This window comes from Prionailurus viverrinus, chromosome B3, assembly GCF_022837055.1.
Source record: "Prionailurus viverrinus isolate Anna chromosome B3, UM_Priviv_1.0, whole genome shotgun sequence".
Lineage (NCBI taxonomy): Eukaryota > Metazoa > Chordata > Mammalia > Carnivora > Felidae > Prionailurus > Prionailurus viverrinus.
In genome coordinates, this window is record NC_062566.1 from 23,206,803 (window position 1) to 23,232,141 (window position 25,339).

General features: G+C 36.9%; 1 protein-coding gene across 5 annotated transcripts in view; it reads right to left on the minus strand.

The window, feature by feature from the left end:
• HERC2 (HECT and RLD domain containing E3 ubiquitin protein ligase 2) overlaps positions 1–25,339 on the minus strand; it is a 284,479-nt gene that overhangs the window by 67,519 nt on the left and 191,621 nt on the right. For all 5 annotated transcript variants that reach the window (XM_047861969.1, XM_047861966.1, XM_047861967.1 and 2 more), the window contains 11 exons: positions 17,459–17,649; positions 16,427–16,532; positions 16,246–16,337; positions 12,701–12,876; positions 4,617–4,728; positions 3,102–3,183; positions 2,855–2,998; positions 1,278–1,368; positions 801–978; positions 533–614; positions 278–449 (listed from right to left, as the gene is read on the minus strand). In XM_047861969.1, coding sequence (XP_047717925.1) covers positions 278–449; positions 533–614; positions 801–978; positions 1,278–1,368; positions 2,855–2,998; positions 3,102–3,183; positions 4,617–4,728; positions 12,701–12,876; positions 16,246–16,337; positions 16,427–16,532; positions 17,459–17,649 — 1,426 coding nt within the window. The remainder of the gene's footprint in view (positions 1–277; positions 450–532; positions 615–800; positions 979–1,277; positions 1,369–2,854; positions 2,999–3,101; positions 3,184–4,616; positions 4,729–12,700; positions 12,877–16,245; positions 16,338–16,426; positions 16,533–17,458; positions 17,650–25,339) is intronic.

Here is a 25,339-nt window from a genome sequence, read left to right on the forward strand (position 1 = left end):
AGAAGAAACCCTCTATATAAACTTCATCTAAACAGAAAAGACAAGCTGGGCTAAAAATTCTCTACTGTTCTTTCCCAAATGACCGAGTTACAATGAGAAATTTATTATTATAATATTGTCACTAATCCTAAGTCAAAATAAATAAAAGAACAAAGATGCCTGGATAAGTAAGAAAATGAAGAGTTAACCATCCCTCCAGGGTAGGCATGGGGTACAGGGTCCCACCACTGTCTACATGGACACGGACACATTGATGGGTGACAGGGAGTTTACGTACCAAGTCCATACCACTCCTGACTTGGTGAGAGCCAAGGAGAACTGAGCTCCACACTCAATCTGGCACACACCCTGTCCATTCAGTCTCTCAATGTTCTGGGGAATGTTACAGCCTTCACTTCCTCCTCGGCCCAATTTTCCAAAGTCACCATCACCCCAGGAAAATACCAAACCTAGGTTCAAAAAATATGTACTTCAGGCCAGCATTCATGATGTTCCTACCCACCCAGAAACATAGAGTCTGGCAGCAGCTCACCTTCATCAGTCAGAGCCAGGGTCTGTGCATCTCTACTTCCACATGCAACCTGGATTACTCTGTGACCAAGAAGGACTTTGACCTACTCAATTACAAATTTAAAAACAGAATCAAGCACAGGCACTGAAAAAACAAGGGAAATTTTTTCCACAGACTGAAAGCCAATAATGCACATGTCTTTATGAACTTTCCTAGACTCGAAGCTTATCTTCTCTTGAAATCAGCAGATGGTAAGTTTTCTGTAAGCAACAAAAATGTGTATAATCACCATTTTGGGCTTCAGCTGTGTTGTATTATCCCCATGTCCCAACCGGCCATACTCTCCAAGGCCCCAGGTGTACAGCTCCCCACTGGATGTGAGGGCTGCGCTGTGCGAGCTGCCACAGGCAATATCTCGGATACGCTTGGTTTTCAGGGCCTCTATAAGCCGTGGCTTGTCACAGTTCCTAAAGCAAGATAAAATAATATTCCCCATAATTGATCAAGTCATTTTAAAGAAGAAAAAAAGGACATCAACACTGATCCACATTTAGTCAAACATCTGTAGATCAACTATCAAACATTAAAACAGATCATGTGAGGCCAAATCACATGCACAGATATTTTTAACAAATAGATATTTTAAGTTCCATTTTCAAAAATGACCTATCCTATTTAATTTTCTGCAAAATAACTACCAAAAGATGTTCACTATTATTATCAGTAACAGTTTCTTACTAGCAAGTAATGAAGAAAATATTCTTACATTCTGCTGAAGTGTCCAAGTTTGCCATCGTCACCTTCACCCCAGGAAAACACCTTCCCATCAACCGTTAAAGCCGTAGCATGCCGGCCACCTGCAACATCCACACAGATATGGGCTGCCAAAGTTGCATTACAAAAAGTTCACAGTGTAATTACTTACTCTGCCTGGCATAGAGTATGTGTTCAATGAATATGTGCTGAATAAATGAGTAGATAGGATCAACATTTCAGGGTGACAAATACATAAAGTAAGTGAACTTTTATTAAACTACAAAGTTGAAATCCTAGAAAGAATTTTACTTGCAATGAAGAAAAAAACAGTGCCATTTAATAATGGGGTTCCTGTTATGTTAAATATACAAAAGATCAAAATTCAGATGGAAAAAAGTAGAAATAAGTACATTTGTGATTAGGCAAATTATCAAATGTACTGGCAATTAAGCTTTAGAAAAATGCACACCAACAGTGAAGTTATTTAAGCAAAAACAGTATCATTTACAATTAAGGCACTGTATTCAATCTTCATGCTCATGCTCTTCCCCAGTGTGGACCACTGTCCCAGTCCATCCACTCTGCCCCATGATTGAACAGCACTATCTTTATTGGCATTTTCTGTCACCTGTGTACCTGCCAACTCCTGAGATCCCAGTCTCCCACAACATTCATTCTGCCCTATTCTTTACCAACAGAACCCACAGCAAGGAGAGTAACAATACACTCAGCTAAAAAGTATACTTCCCAGACTCCCTTGTCCAGAGAAGATGGTGACAGAGACATGACAGAAGTGAGCAAGGCTTCCTGAAAACTGCTTCGAGGGAATGAGTGGGCTGGAGGAAACACCTGTCTGTGCTCACCTAGGAGAGCTGCATGGCCATCTATCAAGGATGGACAGAAAGAGCGAGCCTGTGCTTATGCTCCTCGTGGGCACTCAGCTACCATACTGGCCCTGGACCCCGGCTCCAGACTTTTACAGAGGAGAAAGTAAAATTCTATCCTGCTCATGCCACTACTGTTTGGACTTGCTTTTATATGGGGCTAAACCCAAACCTATTCAGTGCAGGCATGAACTGAGTTTTGTATCTAATTTAGTTCCATTCCTCAGAGGCCTCACACAGTGCTTTGGAATAATTCTCAGTAAAGGTTCTAAATTGAGGGAGTGGGATTTTTTCAGAGGATCTTTCTTATCACTAGGGTTCACAGACACTTTGAAAATCTGAGGAAAGTTATAGGCTCTTTCCTCACAAAGATATTCAAGCTTATATTTAAGCACAGAACATGACGATTTCAAAGATGTCATGAACCAGTGACCACTGCTTCTAGACTGAAAATGCATACCGTGGAGGGTTAGTCCCCACACGCCTGGAATGCCTACAACTACTGGTCTCTAAAAACCCTTGTGTACCAACAATAAATTCTAGACCACCTGGAGATTTATATTATCCAATTTTTATTCTTAACAAGTAAAACTTGAAAAGGAATGCAAGGACGCCCTCAGAAAAAATATTTAAGGGCCATAGTTATTTACAGAGCATGAGCAAAAGGCTTATCTGCATACAAGTGCCAACTCTGGCCTGGTACCTGAATGAACGGCCACCTTCTTGACCACGTAACTGCTAAGAGCTGTAATCTGCCGAGGGATGGGCACAGTCCCACTAGAGATGCCCAGCCCCAGCCGGCCATTTGTGGCTTCTCCACAGGCATATACCTTCCCTTCCACAGTCACTGCAAAGAACAAGGAGGATAGGACTCACTTTTCACAACATAACAACTATGTTTTTAGTGCTAAGCATAATTTAAAAATTTTTTAGTGTAAGAATAATCATACCTGCAAACAAACTTTTAGAACCACCAGCCACCTGTACTACATTCAAAGCAGATAATGTCTCCGAGAACGAAGGAACTTTTATCTAGAACAGGATTTGTTGTTAAGCAAAAGAAGGAAAAAAACAATTTTATTTACACGTTTGAAATTACATGTAAACTTTGTAATTTGGATGGTTATATTAACCAAAGATGTTCTTTTCTCTAAGAGATTCAGTACAGTATTCTAAAGATGAAATGATATGCTGAGATCTACTTTAAACAGGGGTGGAGGTGTAAAATAAATAAAGACAAAAACCATGACCCTCTACTGTTAACGGTTGAAGCTGGACAGGAACATGAGGGCTCAGGTCCCTATTCTTTCTACCTGCTATGTCTGAACAGCTCCACAATAAAAGGTGAAAAATAAAATATATATGATGTAAAGATGTAACCCAGCATCTGGTAAACATTTTATTTCATGTCACTTCCTGCTCATTCTTATTGATTCTGACATCTCTCAGAAATTATGTGCTTCAATTTCCCATTGGTATGGGTATGACTTAATTTAAAATTCTTAAAGACTTTATCTTTATAATTCCCCAAAATTATCAGATAATCACTACTCCAGCACCAGAAAGAATCTTCATCATAACCATGGAATGCCAAATCTATGCTTCACGTGCAAACTCCAACAAATCCTCTATACAGCCCCACACCATTACAACTGAGACTCCCAGAGCTTACTGCCCCCTGCCCACCTCCAAATGGAGCCTTGGGGCTTTAAAACACAAACTGATTCAAGGATGTTCAAATAAAGATGAAAATTTGTTGTATTTGAAAGGGGAGATTTAAAATGAGTTCTAACTTTATCAGCTTCTCAACAATGCAAGTTAATAAGGGATCTTATGATGGGTGAAGTCTCACAGAATACTGAAAGGCAGAGACACTCATCGGAAGGGAAACTATTTCCAGGCACTAAATTTCGAGTAATTTGTTTTGTGGCTCCTTGGGTAAGAGACACTAAGTAACATAACAGATGCTGAATTCAACCCTAGTTCAAATGCATCATTTGTTGTACCTAGTCTTTAAATGACGTCTTGCTCATCTTTATGCCACTATGGCATTTTTTACACATTATTTTGTTCATGGTTAGCGAAAATGTTTATTGTACTGAAGGCAAAATATAATTACAGTCTATAATTTTCATCTGTTTGTCAAATCTTTCCAAAAGTATATTTTCTAGTTTATAAAACAGCAATAATACCACTACATCTGAAGTGCACTATTTTCTAAGGACAGAGGCTTTAATAGAAACTAAATCTGATAATGTCTGCAAGTTCATATCAAGAATTTCTTTAGAAAAGCCAATTTACACAACAACTTATAGAAGGTAAACCATCATAAAAACCTCCAAAGAGGTCTGATTATTTTTGAGCCTCTCTGGGACAAAGGCACCAGCAAAGATCCTCCTCGATCATGTAATGACAGGTGATGACAGGTGAGTGTCAGGTGAGGAACTTCAGGCAGAGAGGGATACCTTAGAGCCCTTCAGGCCGCCCAGCTGGTCCTTGTCATTCAGTCCCCACACAAACACTTTGGTTCTTATTGTAGCCGCTGATTCCAGCCCTGCAGCCTTCTTTCTAATAAGGCTAACCAAACAAAAAAGACAGAAATAGAAGTCATTTAATATAAAAAAAAAATTTTTTTTTCAACGTTTATTTATTTTTGGGACAGAGAGAGACAGAGCATGAATCGGGGAGGGTCAGAGAGAGAGGGAGACACAGAACCGGAAACAGGCTCCCCGACGCGGGGCTCGAACTCACGGACCGCGAGATCGTGACCTGGCTGAAGTCGGACGCTTAACCGACTGCGCCACACAGGTGCCCCTAAAAAAATTTTTTAAACAAAAAGGAAAGCAACCTCAAGCAAGCAAAGTTTGCTGGTTATTATCAGAAACTCTTAAAAGTTTTGTTTTAATACAACAAAACCTCAAGTAAATACACAAGTTAGCATTCCAGAGGGTCAAAATTTCTAGATGCCATCATAATACCTTTCAATAGTGTAATTTAACTCTAGCCTTGTTTTTGGCAGAGACCTTTCTATGACACACTATGACGCTCTCTTTCTTCTTACACATCAAGTTGAACAAAACAACTGTTTTACTGTCTCACAGATATACCCGCCCAATGCCTCAATACACAACTACTACAGATGTTAAATTCAGAGAACACTTAATGATTAAATGGCCTCAGGAATCACCACTGGGCCTGGCATTGTGGCAATGTCCGTAAATCTAAATAAACAACTGGTTTATTAAACAATAAACATTTTTCCCCTCAAAGAAGTAATAAAATAGATTTAGCCATATGACTTTTGAGGTACTCTAACACAGATACATGTCCCAAAGCAAAATGTAATTTTTATCCTTCACACCCTCTGCCCTCCACATAGGGCAGCTGGGCTAGAGATCCCCCACCTCCTTGCTCTCCTGAGGGGCCTGCTCTGTACCCCAAGGCTCCTGAAGCAAAGCTCTGGCTACTGGCTCCCACCACCTTGCTCATTAAATCTCCTGACCTGCCCTCAATGGGTTGGAAGTTGAATCAATAAAGTACTCCAGTTCTTGAACTCGAGACCACCAAGTAAATGGGACAGTGTTAGATTTTCTTCGTTGTCAGGTAATGCCAGCTACTAAGGAACTGCTTCTTCTGTGTTTAAGGTGTTTGCCTTTTTGTTTGCTTTTGTTCTATTTTTATAAGTGAGGATGGAAAAGTGAAGGCTCGAGACTAGATTCCAGATAAGTAAGATTTTTTTAATACATTATATACTAATGAATATTTACTTTCAGGGATCAAAATATTATGGGTTGGGAATAAAAATGTAGGAAAATTCTTTCATCTGATACCAGGCAAAAGAGAACAAGTAATGTATATTGTAAGTACAGATCTTCCTCCACTTACAATGGTGTTATACCCCAAAAAATTAATCATAAATAGAAAACACCATAAGTTGAAATGCATTTTAAAACTGCACCTAACCTATTCAAAAATCATAGCTTAGCCTACCCTACCTTGAACATGCAGAGAACACTTAGTCTATAGTTGGACAAAATAGACAAAGCCTATTTTATAATAAAGTGTTGAGTATCTCATGTAATTTCTTGAATACTGTACTGAAAATGAAAAACAGAATGGTATAGGAACAGAATGGCTATAATAAGTATATTGGTTATTTACCCTTGTGATCACATGGCTGGGAGCTAAGGCTTGCTGCTGCCATCCAGTATTAAAAGAGAGGATTGTACCACATATTACTAACTTGGGAAAAGATCAAAATTCAAAATTCGAATATGGCTTCTACTGAATGTGTATCACTTTTGCACTATCGTACAGTTGAAAACTTACAAGTTAAACTACTGTAAACCAGGGACCATGTATCTTTGACATACTTACAACACATTTTAGTCAAAAATATGTATGGGACACCAAGAGTGATATGTAAGATATGAAACAACTGGTACCATGTAATTATCAACCAGCAGGAATGGAGGTCAGTGGGTAGTTAGTGTGGGCAAGGGGAGACTGTCTGGACTACTCATTCACCCTGAAATCGTTAGCTAATTAAGATCTGACAGGAAAAAACATTACATTCAAATACCTAGAATTATTTTGTTAATGTATTCAATTATGTAAAAATTTCATCAATGAGTATAGCTCAAACATTTTTGGTTATCTCATATATATAGTACATGTATTTACATATTTGCCCAATTCATTTTCATAGCTACTGAATAAGAATATGCAAATCTATAGATCTTCCTCTTAAAAATCTCAATGATTCATTCAAGGAAACTGGAATTTTCCTTCCTTAATTAACGTATATAGATACCACCAGTTTGAACCATAACATACAATATGATATATATTCTAGATGAGGTAGTATCATATATACTATTTTCTTTTCAGTTTCAGTGCAAAGGTTCCAAAATAATACATGACAGAATCCAAAACCAAGATCACAGAACCCCAGAATAACCTGATTTATTGCCACAGTTGCCACCCATTCACGACTAAGAGAATGTGTTTTAATAACAGTGAGAGGCAGAGCTCCTCTGTTTCTAAAAGACAGACAGCTTACATTGTCTAAAAAACTAAAAAACACTTAGTGAAAAGGGCAGTGCAGAAGAACTCAGCCAGCACTAGGGTACCTGCCTCCTTCTAGTATCCGCAAGGAACAGGTTACACTAGCAGGACAACAGTAACACGTATCAACTGACTTTGTATATCATTTGATTTAGCAATGTACTTTTAGCAATTTCTCTAGGGAAATACAACTTATCTGAGGAAAGTGATTTATCTCTGTTGTTTTCTACTGGGACGTGAACAGAGCTCAAACATCTGCCTACACACTCCAGTCCTCCATAAACATCTTAGAATTAAAAAAGCGATGGGAATGCAAGCAGTTGCAGCCACTCTGGAAAACAGTATGGAGGTTCCTCAAAAAACTAAAAATAGAACTACCCTACAACCCAGCAATTGCACTACTAGGAATTTATCCATGGGATACAGGTGTGCTGTTTCAAAGGGACACATGTACCCCCATGTTTATAGCAGCACTATCAACAATAGCCAAAGTATGGAAAGAGCCCAAATGTTCATCGATGGATGAATGGATAAAGAAGATGTGGTATATATATACAATGGAGTATTACTTGGCAATCGAAAACAATGAAATCTTGCCATCTGCAACTACGTGGATGGAACTGGAGGGTATTATACTAAGTGAAATTAGTCAGTCAGAGAAAGACAAAAATCATATGACTTCACTCATATAAGGACTAAGAGACAAAAACAGATGAACATAAGGGAAGGGAAACAAAAATAATATAAAAACAGGGAGGGGGACAAAACAGAAGAGACTTATAAATATGGAGAACTGAGGTTACTAGAGGGGTTGTGGGAGGGGGGATGGGCTAAATGGGTAAGGGGCATTAAGGAATCTACTCCTGAAATCATTGTTTCACTATATGCTAATTTGGATGTAAATTTTAAAAAATAAAAAATAAACTTAAAAAAGAAAGACAGAAAGAAAGAACCTATAATCTAGATATATTTCAGAAGTAGTTAGATTACAGTCTAAAAGCCATCTTGGATTTTTATATATATTTAAATTTTTTTCTGTACAAGATAGATACTGGTTTTACTATTTGTATGAATTTTTGTATTTTATGAAAATTTCTTACTTATGCCTTAAGAAACAAAGCCATTTGAATATAACCCACACACAACACTTGAAAATCCACTGTTTTCTGGGGCACCTGGGTGGCTCAGTCGGTTAAGCGTCCAAGTTCAGCTCAGGTCATGATCTCACAGTTTGTGAGTTCGAGCCCCACATTGGGCTCTGTGCTGACAGCTAAGAGCCTGGAGCCTGCTTCAGATTCTGTGTCTCCTTCTCTCTCTGCCCCTCCTTAACTTGTGTTCTGTCTCTCTAGGTCATTAAATAAATAAATAAATAAATAAATAAATAAATAAATAAATAAATAAATGTAAGGGGGAAAAAAAGAATTAAAAAAGTGAATGTGCAGAAACCTGGCAGATGTCTTTCTTAACCCTTGGTATATGTTATTCCCCTGCCCGAAACACCTTTTTCTGCCCACTTTGTTTTGAAAACTCTGACATTTCCTGAAAGTATGCCTTTGGAGAGAGTTTTTCTTGTTCTCCTGACAGATCAATGCTCTTTTGTAGATCAACAGTCTTTTGTTTGACTCTCAAAGCACCATGCATTTCTCCTTCATGCACTTTCCACAGCCGTAAGGCCACTCTGATGATGAATTCTAATGTGTGTGTTTGTCTTAATTTGCATATTCACCACAGCATTCACAGGACAGAAACAGGATTTAGCTAATAACAGGTATTCAATAGATGTATGGTGAATGAGTACACTAATATTCATCACTATAATATTCATGCAAAATATCTAATTGAGTAAGCAAATGAGAACATTGTCATAAGATGAAATACTGCACTCAATAAAATTACATGACAGAAGACTATTTTTTTGTTAATTTTTTTTTGGTTTTGATTTTATTTTTGAGAGAGACAGAGTGTGAGCAGGGGAGGGGCAGAGACAGAGGGAGACACAGAATCTGAAGCCGGCTCTAGACTCCAAGTTGTCACCAAGAGCCCGATGTGGGGCTCAAACCCACAGACTTTGAGATCATGACCTGAGCTGAAGGCGGTCACTTAACCGACTGAGCCACCCAGGCGTCCTAACAAAAGGCTATTTAATGGTATGGATATTTGAGGGATAAATACTGCCCATAATTACACAATAATATGAATGTACTTAATGCCAAGGAACTACATACATTTAAAAAGGTTTTTTTTAATATGAAATTTATTGTCAAACTGGTTTCCATACAACACCCTGTGCTCATCCCAACAGGTGCCCTCCTCAATACTCATCACCCACCCTCCCCTCCCTCCCACCCCCATCAACCCTCAGTTTATTCTCAGTTTTTAAGAGTCTCCTACGGTTTGGCTCCCTCCCTAACTTTTTTTTTCCTTCCCCTCCCCCATGGTCTTCTGTTAAGTTTCTCAGGATCCACATAAGAGTGAAAACATATGGTATCTGTCTTTCTCTATGTGACTTGTTTCACTTAGAATAACACTCTCCAGTTCCATCCACGTTGCTACAAATGGCCAGATTTCATTCTTCCTCATTGCCACGTAGTATTCCTTGTATATATAAACCACAATTTCTTTATCCATTCATTAGTTGATGGACATTTAGGCTCTTTCCATAATTTGGCTACTGTTGAAAGTGCTGCTATAAACATCGGGGTACAAGTGCCCCGAGGCATCAGCACTCCCGTATCCCTTGGGTAAATTCCTAGCAGTGCTATTGCTGGGTCACAGGGTAGATCTATTTTTAACTTTTTGAGGAACCTCCACACTGTTTTCCAGAGCAGCTGCACCAGTTTGCATTCCCACCAACAGTGCAAGAGGGTTCCCATTTCTCCACATCCTCGCCAGCATCTATAGTCTCCTGATTTGTTCCTTTTAGCCACTCTGACTGGCATGAGGCGGTATATGAGTGTGGTTTTGATTTGTATTTCCCTGATAAGGAGCGACGTTGAGCATCTTTTCATGTGCCTGTTGGCTATCCAGATGTCTTCTTTAGAGAAGCGTCTATTCATGTTTTCTGCCCATTTCTTCACAGGGTTATTTGTTTTTCGGGTGTGGAGTTTGGTGAGTTCTTTACAGATTTTGGATACTAGCCCTTTGTCTGATATGTCATTTGAAAATATCTTTTCCCATTCCGTCAGTTGCCTTTTAGTTTTGTTGATTGTTTCCTTTGCAGTGCAGAAGCTTTTTATCTACATGAGGTCCCAATAGTTCATTTTTGCTTTTAATTCCCTTGCCTTTGGAGATGTGTCAAGTAAGAAATTGCTATGGCTGAGGTTGGAGAGGTTTTTTTCCTGCTTTCTCCTCTAGGGTTTTGATGGTTTCCTGTCTCACATGCAGGTCCTTCATCTATTTTGAGTTTATTTTTGAGAATGGTGTAAGAAAGTGGTCTGGTTTCATTCTTTGGCATGTTGCTGTCCAGTTCTCCCAGCCCCATTTGTTAAAGAGACTGTCTTTTTTCCATTGGATGTTCTTTCCTGCTTTGTCAAAGATTAGTTGGCCATACTTTTGTGGGTCCAATTCTGGAGTCTCTATTCTATTCCATTGGTCTGTGTGTCTGTTTTTGTGCCAATACCATGCTGTCTTGATGATGACAGCTTTGTAGTAGAGGCTAAAGTCTGGGATTGTGATGCCTCCTGCTTTGGTCTTCTTCAAAATTACTTTGGCTATTCGGGGCCTTTTGTGGTACCATACAAATTTTAGGATTGCTTGTTCTAGCTTCGAGAAGAATGCTGGTGTAATTCTAATTGGGATTGCATTGAATGTGTAGATTGCTTTGGGTAGTATTGACATTTTAACAATATTTATTCTTCCATGAGCACGGAATGTTTTTCCATTTCTTTATATCTTCAATTTCCTTCGTAAGCTTTCTATAGTTCAGCATACAGACCTTTTACATCTTTGGTTACATTTATCCCTGGGTATTTTATGCTTCTTGGTGCAATTGTGAATGGGATCAGTTTCTTTATTTGTCTTTCTGTTGCTTCATTATTAGTGTATAAGAATGCAACTGATTTCTGTACATTGATTTTGTATCCTGCAACTTTGCTAAATTCATGTATCAGTTCTAGCAGACTTTTGGTGGAGTCTGTCATATTTTCCATGTATAATATCATGTCATCTGCAAAAAGTGAAAGCTTGACTTCATCTTTGCCAATTTTGATGCCTTTGATTTCCTTTTGTTGTCTGATTGCTGATGCTAGGACTTCCAACACTATGTGAAACAGCAGTGGTGAGAGTGGACATCCCTGTCATGTTCCTGATCTCAGGGAGAAAGCTCTCAGTTTTTCCCCATTGAGGATGATATTAGCTGTGGGCTTTTCATAAATGGCTTTTATTAGGTTTAAGTATGTTCCTTCTATCCTGACTTTCTCGAGGGTTTTTATTAAGAAAGGATGCTGAATTTTGTCAAATGCTTTTTCTGCATCGATTGACAGGATCATATGGTTCTTATCTTTTCTTTTATTAACGTGATGTATCACGTTGATTGATTTGCGAGTGTTGAACCAGCCATGAAGCCCAGGAATGAATCCCACTTGATCAAAAAATAAAAACAGTTAAGAGGCTGGGGCGCCTGGGTGGCTCAGTCAGTTAAGCCTCTGACTTCAGCTCAGGTCATGATCTTGCACTCTGTGAGTTCGAGCCCCACATCGGGCTCTGTGGTGACAGCTCAGAGCCTGGAGCCTGCTTCAGATTCTGTGTCTCCCCCTCTCTCTGCCCCTCTGCCTCTCATGCTCTGTCTGTCTGTCTGTCTGTCTCCCTCTCTCTCTCTCTCTCAAAAATAAATAAACATTAAAAAATTTTTTTACTAAAAAAATAAAAATAGTTGAGGATAGATTTTATTATATATATTTTACACAATATTTTAATTTAAAAGTTAACAAAATATTTAGCAAAAAGTTTATAAAATGTATATCATATCACACCATCTCTTGGAAAAACACAATTAGGGACAGATAAAAAAGAAAACTAAAAGGATATATATCAAAACATTAATTGTGATATTTCAGGTAGAAATATTAAACATTTTTATTTCTTCTTTTTAATGATATTTAATATTTATTTTTGAGAGACAGAAGTACACACATGTGTGTGCATGGGGGAGGGGCAGAGAGAGGGAGACACAGAATCTGAAGCAGGCTCCAGGCTCTGAGCTGCCAGCACAGAGCCCAACGCAGGGCTCGAACTCTCGAACCATGAGATCATGACCTGAGCTGAAGTCAGACGCTCAACCAACTGAGCCACCCAGGCACCCCAATGTGTTTCTACATTAAACATTTTTCAAAAATTAGGTTAAAATTTTTTAAAACAACTAAAATTTTCCAAACATTCCTGAGTGCATAAAATTACTCTCATTATTAAATACACTCCAATTAAATACTTGCTTTTAAGGGTGAGAATTTTGGAATGAGCACCACCAGTAACAAATGGCTCTCACCTCCCACTGTTTCCTTTTTCATCTTCTTCCTCTTCATTATCAGAGGCTAAGAAAGGAACTGCAGCTAAATCTTCCTCCTCTGCACGGATCCGCCCCAGCAGGATGAGACCATGAATTTTACAATCAATTCCTGAGCTCCTGCACTGCTTTATTGCAATTTCAATATACCTGTGATACTGGACACAAAAACAGTAAGCTACAGACTTTTTAAACTCAAATACATGAGATACTTAAACTGGACAGCAACACATTTGAGACATGGAATGTGTGGAAAGTTACAGCTCTTTCACTTTAGTTCTGGAAATTTCAAGCAAGTTAGGCAATATTAATACAGCTACATTTGAGTACAGTTTTAAAAAGTCATTAATCACCACGTATGTATATCCAAGGCATGGGACTCATACTCATTTTCTTACTAAAATGAAGCAGTATAATAGCCTTACTGAATGACTACAAGCTTTTCTGTCTTAAAGCATTATAGAACCAAGAATTATTTGGAAAGAGATTAAACGTCAGGTAGTTCAGAGCATTCTTAATTTTTAGTATAAAGAATACTTGAATATATATAAATTAGAGAAAATCACACAAAAAGCCCCACAACCCTATCACCTAGTTCCAAGTTATCAACATTATGAGCAATTTTGTTCATATATGGATTATCATAAGAAAATTCCAGGGACCATGTTGTTTCAAACTTCAGTGTGTCACTGAAGTACAGGCATTTAAAAAATGCATCCACATTACTATGGTCATACCTAAAACAATAATTCTTTCTATCATCTAATACGCTACCAGTAATCAACATTTCTGATCATCTCATAAACATTTTTCTATTCTTGGCTTGTTCAAATCAGGATCCAAACAGGATGCAACCTCTCTCTGTTATGCCTTTGACATCCATTTGTTAAAGTTGGTTCTTTGTCGTGCAGAGTGCCCCACATCCTGTATCTGGCATCTACAGTATTCCTCTATGCCTATATTTCCTGTGAACAAAGAGTGATGAGGCAGCATGAAGCACACACACTTCCACTGACTTCTTATTGCCCCAAATGGACCTGATCAAACCACAAGATCTACTACCTAAGATGTCTCAGGAAACACAGATGGAACAAAACCACTGGAATGCAAAAAAACAAATGAAAAAATGAAAAATTCTACAGGAAATGAAAACCAATTTCTTTCTTTGGCAAAACAAAACCAAGAGAATCAAGACTTAAATGAAGTGCAAAGTAAAGGCACACAAACCAACTGCAAAAAGATATTTATGGGATAACTCCAAAAAATGTAAACACTGACTGGATATTGTATGATATTAAAGAATAACTATTAGGTGTGATCATGGCATTGTGATTACGTTTTTAAAGTCCTTGTTGGAGGTTTCTTTATTTATTTACAGAGAGAGAGAAAGAGAGCAAGCGAGCAGAGAGAGGGCAGAGTGAGAAAGGGAGAGAGAGAATCCTAAGCAGGCTCCACGCTGGGCGTAGATCTTGGGGCTCGATCTCACAACCATGAGATCATCACCTGAGCCAAAATCAAAAGTTAGACGTATAACTGACTGAGCTACCCAGGCATCCCTTTTATATTTCTTATTTATTCGTTTTTTTAATTTAATTTTTTATGTTTATTTTTTAGCGGTTAATATTGAAGTACATAATGTGGAATAAGGTCATATCTAGGACTTGCTTTTAAACACTCTAGGAATTTAAAAAAAGGGGGAAGATATAGGAGACAGTGAAACATGAATGGCAAAAATGTTGATAATTGTTGAAGATGTGTCAAAAGTTTGTGGGGGAATCAGTACACTTTTTATTTTTGGTTATGTTAGAAAATTACCACAACAAGTCATTTTTATAGGAAAGGCAATGCTAGAATGTCCAATGGCTTCCCAGGAATGATAATATTCTCGTTCTTAAGCTGGTTGGAGGAATAGAGAGTGGGTCATGAGTTTTCCAACTACTCACAATGCTTCATATTTCTCACATGTCATGTACACTACTCTATACTTACCAAATATTATGTAATAAATTGTTCTAAGTTGAAAATTTATTGTATTACAATTAATACACCTTTTATAAATCATCTGTTAGTTACTGATTTAATTAACTCTACTTGATTTAAAGTACAACAATATTGAGAAGTGTAATTAAGACATTAGACAAGCTGCTTTCAGTTATCTAGCAATGAGTTAACAGTAAAATGTACTAAAACTCAGTATTACCTTTTTTCAGAAAAATTCAGTATTATCTTTCCTTTCAATAATTTATGACTTTATTCACTTATTACCACCACTGGTACTAATTATCAATTAATTAATTGGTATATCCCAAAATAATGACATTCAGGAATGAATGGTTTCCCATAATTCTATTTATTGAAGTTTGAAAATAAAGGCCGGATCATCACCTCTTAGACCTGGGAAAAGAAGCTGGTACATTCCCATAGACTAGATACAAGTTACCAACTTTTCACCCATGAACAAATTAACTTGATGGCTATGTATCAGCTTCTTTTAAATAACACACTAGGACCACCTTGAACTTGTCTGCTCTTATGTGGGTAGACCAATGACAATAATAGTAATAATAAATGCTGAACTGAATTTAATAATTTAAAAATAAACTCACTTATGGGGCACCTGGATGGCTCAGTGGGTTAAGTATCCAACTTCGGTTCAGGTCAGGATCTCATGGTTTTTGAGTTCAAAAATTCTGTGCTGCAGATGGGAGCCTTGAGTCTGCTTCAGATTCTGTGCCTCCCTCTATGCCCCTCCCCTGTTCACTTTGTCTCTTTCTCGCTCTCAAAAATAAATAAACATTAAAAAAACTTTTTTTTTATTTTTTGAACTCACTTATAAATTTTAGATGAATAAATGTCAATTATTTGATATCTTTACCTACTATCATTGTACCAATTAAATAAGTCCTCATGAAATAATAATATATAGGTGGTATTAAAAACTATCTTATTTTGTATTATTTTTAATACATTTAATTTATTAAAATTGTATTGACACCTGTGTGAAAAGATTTACTGAAAGATATGAGACAGTCTCACTGCTCTGTAATAGAGGAACTATGTAAAAGAAACTTGACAGCATTTTCAATATTTATAATAAACTTGTATTCATTTTAAAAATTACTTTATAACCAAGCAAATCAATAGCTCAGTATTTCAGGACATGTTCCATACTTGATGCCACAGGAATGAAAACAAAAAAGCAATTTAGGTGTCACATGTGCAGGTAGAAAAAAACCCATCACATCTTAATAGATACTTAATAAAAACAATCCTGTGCTGCATACAAAAACCAGTATGATGTGCCCGGTAACAACTTATGCTAGGAGCTTTACCCTCACTTCTTACTTAAGATAGTGAGAATGAAATTTATTTTGTTTCCTTTTCAAGCTGATCTGATAAGCAGCAAATTCAAATTATATACCTGTTTAATCTAATTCAGGGGGGAAAGCAGGCTCAATGTTAGTTTAAAGACAATCAAAAAAGTCACCTCCACTGTCCTTTGCAAACCATCAAAAACGATATCATACCTCTGTGCAGTCATTCAGAAGGGACACTGTGGTGTCAGTGGGATTAATGTTGATTGTCTTTAGTTCAATTAGGTTATTTAGGGAATTTCCACCTAGTGGGGAAAAAGAGAGTAAAGGAATCAGACAAAGGAGTTTTTATCCTATGAGAGAAGATATTCTTTGAGTAAACTAATTCAATTACCTGACACCACAACGAGGGAAGGCATGTAGCTACTGTCAGCAGGATCAACTATCATTTTTAATCTATGAACAAGAACATCTGGGAAAATCTCCAAACGAATCCAATGCTTAAAAAAAAATGTACTCTCAATTAGTAAAACTCAGCCATATTTTAGCTATTAAAATAGTATCACTGAAGACTGAATCTACATGAGATTTTCTAAATATATGATATGACCTGAGAGAGAGGACTATTCTACTCTACTACTTAATTGTTCATTACAAGAAAGTCTCACTCTGAACCCCAGAAACTATGTGTTTAGAGACTCCTGATCTTCAGTGGCCTCTTTATACCCATCAAGGAGTAGACTATAAAAAATACTAGGATCAAGATAGGAAAAAAAAAAAAAACCCTTTTCTCCAAGACTGACCATGAGTTCAAAAGATGTACACCCACACGTGAGCGCAATCATGATAACATTCCAAAGAGCAACACATATTTGTTCAGACATATTAGAAAAAGTGCTCACCAGAAGCAGAATCTGAACTCATACATTTTATGTGGGAGAGTTAACAAAAACAACAGCAATTACCCCCTTCTATCAATTGGTCAGTTAGATAATATGGTACATATATTGCTTAAAATCCCTGACAATTGGGGCACCTGAGTGGCTCAGTCGGTTAAGCATCTCACTTTGACTCAGGTCATGCTCTCATAGTTCATGTATTTGGGCCCTACATCGAGCTCTGTGCTGACAGCCTGGAGCCTGTTTCAGATTCTGTGTCTCCTTCTTTCTGCCCCTCCCTGCTCATGCTTAGTCTCTGTCTCTCAAAAACAAATAAAAAATGGTAAAAGGAAAAAAAATCTGATAATACATATTGGATGGTGTATTACTCATAGCTTTAAAAATAATTTTGAACTAAAATATAAAATCAGTACTGGCAGGTATCAACACAGTATAACTTAGCAGGTTTTTCAAAGTTCATTTTGAAGTTTAAAATGGTAAAGCCATCTAAATAAAAGCATTTCTAGAAGTGCCACATGGCACACTACCTTTCCTTGTGAGCCAGATGACTGCCAGCAGGGCTCACTGCCATCAATAAGACGAGAAGCCTGGTTCACAGAGGATGACACATTTAGGCTCTTTACCATCCGGGACCAGCTGTCCAGCAGCATTCCTGGCTGACTGCTGTGACAACGCTTCAGCTGTTTTCCAGAACGGCCACAAAATATTGCAGACTGTCCTATTTAATGGTGGTCAAACAGTGTTAAGATGTGTATGGAAGAACCTTCACAACCAAGAAATAAAGAATACTACACAGTGAGAAGTTCTTACTTCAAGAAAATAGTAAGTTTTCAACTTAAAAGGACGGAATACCTAAAATAGCTTCAAAAGCTTAGTCAGTGTATTTTATACCAATTTATGAAATGAAGTTTATATAATGCTATGGCTTATTCTACTTGACTGTCAAGTAACAACAGAGTGACATATTTCCAGATGAAAGAATACATAGAAGCTGGGGGAGGGAGGGAGTTCAGCAACAGTTCTAACAAAAGCCATTCTGATTAAAAATGCTGTTACAAATGCAAAGCAAAACCAAACCTGTAAAGAGTCTCTACATCCATGAATGGCACATCTGGAAATTCATCTAGCCTCCCCCCCCCCCAATTGAGGACAACTAGAAAAGGCAGATAAAACATTTAAAGATGAAAAAATCTTAAAAGTATCAGAAATAACAAGATGGGTAAAGAATTATGGGACCAGAATCTAAGAAAAGCTGAGATGAAAAGAGATGTCCAGATGAGCAACACCATGGATCAGAAGCTACTTGTCCCTGATCATAATTGTCAGTAGGAGAGCCTCCAAAAAAACCACACTACTTTGGACAGCCTTGGGCAGGGGAGAGGTGGGGACCAAGAACTGGAGTCCAGAGCCCACCAGGAGAGAAGATAGCCACAGAAAAACCCACACTTTGGGTTGGGATCTCAACAGGAAAAATCCCAAGAGGAAGAGTGAACTGTGCAGTGCTGTTTATTTTATTAAAGCTCAGCATGAAATCATCTCAGTCGCTGAAACTGGACTGAGGTGAACTCAGATAGTTACTTACCCCAATTACCTGGAAGACCAACCCTCTTTCCCCTCAGTCTCTGAAGAATGATATCTTGGGCCTCAAACTGATTCAAGAAACATTTTTTTTTAATATAATGTCCAGTACATAATGGCATATGAGGAGACTAGACTAAGACATGACTAAAAAAACTATCAGAAATAACAGACAATAAAAACAGACCCACAGAGTCTCTAGATATTGGAGTTATAAGACAGTTTTTAAAATAACCATACTTACTTATGTCTGAAAAGATAAGAACATTGAATATTTCAGCAGAGAATTGAAAACTATATTAAAAAACAGAAAAATTAAAGTTGTTAGGGGCACCTGGGTGGCTCAGTCAGTTGAGTGGCCAACTCTTGATTTTGGCTCAGGTCATGGTCTCATGAGTTTGTGAGTTCAGGCCCCACATTGGGCTCTGCACTGACAGCAAGAAGCCTGCTTGGGATCCTCTGTCTCCCTCTTTCTGCCCCTCCCCCACTAGTACACACGCTCTCACTCTCAAAAATAAACGTTAAAAAAAATTATTAAATGTAGTAATTGAAATTAAGAACTCAATGAATAGGTTTACTAGCACACAAGACTCAGGTGAAAAGAGAATTACTAAACAATATCTAGAAAGAAGTCCTGAGGAGCAAAAGCTTAGAAAACATAAAAGAGCAGGTGAAAGAGAATAGAAAGAAGCTCTGACACTGATGAAATAGGAATCCCAAAAACAGAAGAGACAATAGGACACAGACAATATTTGAAGATATTACTGACTGAAAAATCTCTAGAACTGACAAAAGATATCAAGCTAGAGATTTAAAAAGCCCTGCTTTGAAAGTTGCTGAGGAAGATCTTAAGTGTTCTTACCCTCACCACACAAACACAAAGGTAATTATGTGAAGTGATGGATTTGTCAACTAACTAACTAACCCCACTGTGGTAATCATTTTGCAATACATACATGTACCAAATCGTCACACTGTACATCTTAAACTTACACAATGTTATATGTCAATTTATTTCCTAAATACAGCTAAGGGGAAAAAAAGAAAATAAAAATAAAGAATCCTGCTAACCCCAAAGAATATAAATAAAAAGAAATACATTTCTATGGGCATATAAAATATGTGCAATGGCACAAAAACAGACACTCAGATCAGTGGAACAGAATAGAGAACCCAGAAATGGACCCACAAACGTATGGCCAACTAATCTTTGACAAAGCAGGAAAAAAGACAGTCTCTTCAGCAACTGGTGCTAGGAAAACTGGACAGCAACATGCAGAACAATGAACCTGGACCACTTTCCTACACCATACACAAAAATAAACTCAAAATGGATGAAAGACCTAAACGTAAGACAGAAAGCCATCAAAATCCTCAAGGAGAAAGCACGCAAAAAACTCTCTGACCTTGGCCGCAACAACTTCTTACTCAACAAGTCTCCGGAGACAAGGGAAACAAAAGCAAAAATGAACTATTGGGACCTCACCAAAATAAAAAGCTTCTGCACAGCAAAGGAAACAATCAGCAAAACTAAAAGCAACTGACAATGGGAGAAGATATTTGCAAACAACGTATCAGATAAAGGGTTAGTATCCAAAATCTATAAAAGAACTTACCAAACTCAACACCCAGAAAACAATCCAGTGAAGAAATGGGCAAAAGGCATGAATAGACACTTCTCCAAAGAAGACATCCAGATGGCCAAATGACACATGAAAAAATGCTCAACATCACTCATCATCAGGGAAATACAAATCAAAACCACAATGAGATACCACCTCACACCTGTCAGAATGGCTAACATTAACAACTCAGGCAACAACAGATGTTGGCAAGGATGTGGAGAAGGAGGATCTCTTTTGCACTGCTGGTGGGAATGCAAACTGGTGCAGCCACTCTGGGAAACAGTATGGAGGTTCCTCAAAAAGTTAAAAATAGAACTACCTTACAACCCAGCAATTGCACTACTAGGTATTTATCCAAGGGATAGAGGTATGCTGTTTCAAAGGGGCGCATGCACCCCAATATTTATAGCAGCACTATCAACAACAGCCAAAGTGTGGAAAGAGCCCAAATGACCAACGATGGATAAGATGTGGTATATATATACAATGGAGCATTACTTGGCAATCAAAAAGAATGAAATCTTGCCATCTGCAACTACGTGGATGGAACTAGAGGGTATTATGCTAAGCAAAATTAGTCAGAGAAAGACAAATATATGACTTCACTCATATGAGGACTTTAAGACACAGAACAGATGAACACAAGGGAAGGGAAGCAAAAATAATATAAAAACAGGGAGGGGGACAAAACATAAGAAACTCTTAAATATGGAGAACAGAGGGTTACTGGAGAGGCTGTGGGAGGGGTGATGGGCTAAATGGGTAAGGGGCATTAAAGAATCTACTCCTGAAATCACTGCTGCACTACATGCTAACTAACTTGGATTCAAATTAAAACAATTAAAAAAATTTTAAAAATTTGTGCAAGATAAAAACAAAAAAGTAACTCAAAAACAGACTAAGAGGAAATACAAAGATGATCAGCTTTAATAGAAGTGACTTCAAGAAATAATATAAACCAAATTACAAACGAAAAGCATTTTTTAATTATTTTTTATTTTTTTGATATTTATTTATTTTGAGAAAGAGAGAAAGAGAGAGACAGAGAATGAGCATGGGAGGGGCAGAGAGAGAGAGGGAGACACAGAATACGAAGCAAGCTCCAGGCTCTGAGCTGTCAGCACAGAGCCTGAGGCAGGGCTGGAACTCACAAACCATGAGATCATGACCTGAGCCAAAGTTAGAGGCTTAACCGACTGAGCCACCCAGGCGCCCCAAAGGAGTAGTATTTTTTTTTTTTAGGAATAGTATTTTAAAGGAAATTCTTTAAAAAATATGTTTCTAAAATGAAGGAGAAATAAGGTATTTTCAGAAACACAAAAAGTAATTCATTAGCATTACAGCAGGAGACCCATTAAGGAAAATTAAGGGCTATTCCTCAGGTGGAAGAATAATGACAGAAAAAAGGCAAGATATAGAGAACAGAGGGGGTCCTGGGTGGCTCAGTTAGTTGGGTGTCTGGCTGTTCATCTCTACTCAGGTCATGATCTTACAGTTCATGGGATCCAGCTCCATGTTGCGCTCTGTGCTGACAGTGTGGAGACTGCTTGGGATTCTCTCTCTCCCTTTGCCTCTCTCCTACTCACGCACACATGTGTGCTCTCTCTTTCTCAAAATAAATACTTAAAAAAATTTTTTTAATGTTAAGTATGTGAAAAAATCTAAATAAATAATGGCTATATACAATACCAATAATATGTCTTATATGGTTGAAAATGTGTGTAAAATTGTAAAACACAATAAAAACATGATAATTTAAATCAAAATAAGAGTAAATAAAGTTAAAGGGACCTAAGATCTCTGCATTGCTTAGAAGAGAGTAAAAATACTAAATAATAATTAGATTTTGATAAGTCAAAGATGAACGTTTTACTATCTTAATGACTTATACTAAAAATGTGTATAACATACACACTACCCATATAATATATAAATATACACTAAAATGTATGTAACTTCTTAGCCACTAAGGGGGGGGGGGGGCAGGGTGTGGGGGCTTCGGTGTTAAATAATAAAAAACATTATCAGACCAAACACAGATGTAATGCAGAAAGGGGAACAGAGAACAGGAGGGACAAATAAAAACCACTGAGAATTTGATCACTTTAAATAAAAATACATCATAAACTGCCTTGTAAATACCTAAAGGATCCAAATAATCATATTGGAATTTAAAAAAACTACTTACAACTTATAAGAAATATATTGAAAATATAAGAATACAGAAAGACTGAGGGTAAAAGGTTAAAAAAGATACACTAAGCAAACACTAACTTTACCGCAGAACTGCAGGAGACATTCTTTTAGGCATATATTAAACATTTATAAAATCCAATCATATACTAAGTCATATAATCACATGCAAGTTTCAGAAAATGTCAAAGATCAATCAGAATACACACTCTGAATGCAATGCAGAAACAAGTAAAAATGTTGATGTGTTTGAAAATTTAAAAACCAATGAATACAAAAAAATAACCCTAAATGGAATTTTAAAAATACTACTACTACACAGCAGTATTGCAGAAAACAGCTTAAGCCTTGCTTAAAGATAAATTAAAATTTTTAAGTTCATATATTAAAAAAGACAGAGTGAGAAAATGAGATAAACATTAACCTCAAGATGGGGGGGGGGAGGGTGGGGGGGAATCAACCTAAATCTAAATTCCATAGGAAAAAGAAAGAAAAAGATATGAAAAACAACAAACCAAGCCAAAATTTGTCTCTCTGAAAAAACTTTAAAAAAAGAAGCGAGACAGAGAGAGAATAATTAAATTGACAAACCTATGGCAGGCTGAATAAGAAAAAGTATTCTAAGTTAGCCTTGAAAAGGAGATAACTCTACATTTTACAAATCTACATAAAGATAAGAAAATAATAAAAGTTAGAATTAGACAACAATTTCCTCAACACGATAAAGGCTATTTATGAAAAACCCACAGCTAACATGCTCAATGTTAACACACTGAAAGCTTTCCCCCTAAGATCAGGAGTAGGAAAAGGATGCCCAACTTTGCCACTTCCATTCAACTTAGTACTGGAAGAACTAGCTAAAGCAGGAAAAAGAAATATAAGGCATTCAAATCAGAAAGGAAGAAGTAAAATGATCTTGGTGCATAGATACTATGCTTACATGTAGAAAAAAATTTTTTAAAAACCAAAAAAAAAAAAAACTGTAGGAGACAATAAATAAATTCAGCAAAGATGTTGGATACTAACTCAACACACAAAATGTGTTGAAAGTGTAGTGTATATTTCTATATACTAACAAAAAATATTCCAAAAAGGAAATTAAGAATTCCATTTAATATGGCATAAAAATACTTAGGAATAAATTTAATCAAGAAGGCACAGACTTGTAAACTGAAATATCACAAAATATTGCTGAAAGAAAAACTGCTGAAAGAAGGTCTAGTAAATAAATGGAAAAGATATCCCTCGTTCATAGGTTGGAAGACTTAATATGATTAAAATGACAATTCTGCCCAAAGCAATAAGGAAATTCAATGCAATTCCTATACAAATAATGCTTATAAAAACAGAAATATTCATCCCCAAATTCATATTGAATTTTAAGGGATACCAAATAGTCAAAACAATCTTGAAAAAGAACAACTTTGGAGGATTCACACTTCCCAATTTCAAAAACTTACTACAAAGTTACCATCATCACAATGTATGGTTTGCTACTGGCATAAGGATAAGCAAATAAACAATAAAACAGAACTGGGAGCCCAAAAATAAACTCTCACATCTATGTTCAATTGATTTTCAAAAAGGGTACCAAGACCATTCAATGGTGAAAAGATAGTCTTTTCAACAGTTTCGGGAAACTAGACTGCACACATGTTCAGTGAATGAAACTGAACTCTTACACTATACCACGTACAAAAATTAACTCAAAATGGATCAAACCCTAAGTTTAAGAGCTAAAACTATATAACCTATTAGAAAGAAAAATAGGTATTAATCTTCATTCATGACTTTGGATTTATTGACACCGAAAGCAAATATGACACCAAATACACAGACAACTAAAGAAATAATAGATAAAATGGATTTCATTAACATTAAAAACTTATGTATCACAGAAGCCTATCAAGAAAGTGAAAAGACAACCCAAAGAAGGAGATGAAATATTTGCAAATCACCTATCTCCTAGAGTTTGATGTGCAGAATATTTTAAGAATTTCTATAACTCAACATCAAAAGTTTAAAAAGGGGTAAAACAAAAAATAAATAAACATTAAAAAAATTAAAAAGGGGCGTCTGGTGGCTCAGTCAGTTAAGCATCCGACTTCGGCTCAGGTCATGATCTCGCAGTTCATGAGTTTGAGTCCGGCCTCAGGCTCTGTGCTGACAACTCAGAGCCTGCTTTGGAATCTGTCTCCCTCTCTGTTCATCTCCCATTTGCACTCTGTCTGTCTCTCTCAAAAATAAAAATTAAAAAAAAATGTTTTTTAATGCACAAAGGACTTAAATAGATATATTCCAAAAAAAGATATGGCCAAAATGACAAGGAAAGAGGCTCAATGTCATTTGTCATTAGGGAAACTTAAAATCAGATGGCTATAATTAAAAAAAATAATAATAATAAATAACAAATTTTGGTAAGGAGATGGAGAAATTAGAACCCTTATACATTACTAGTGAGAATATAAAATGGTGCAGCCAATTTTGGCATTTTCTCAAAAAGTTAAAGAACTACCATATGACCCTGCAATTCCACTACCGATTTAAAAAACAAGGACTCAAACAGATTTGTACACCAATATTCACAGTAACATTATTCACAATAGCTGAAAGGCAGAAACAACCCAAATGTTCATTAATGGATGAATGTATAAACAACATGTAGTATGTACGTACAATGACATATTATTCAGCTATAAAAAGAAGTATCCACATGCTACAACATGGATAAACCTTGGAAAAATAATCCTAAGTAAAATAAGCCAGACACAAAAAGGCAAATTTTGGTTCCACGTATATGAGGTACATGCTGTAATCAAATTTATGGAGACAGAAAGCAGACTAAAGGTTGCCAGGGGCTGGGGGAGAGGAGAATGGAGAATTATTGCTTAATGGTACAGAGTTTCTTTTTGGAGCAGTGAAAAAGTTTCGGAAGTAAATAGAGGTGATAGTTGTACAACATTCTCTGAACTGTTACACTTCAAAGTGATTAATATGGCAAATTTTATGTTG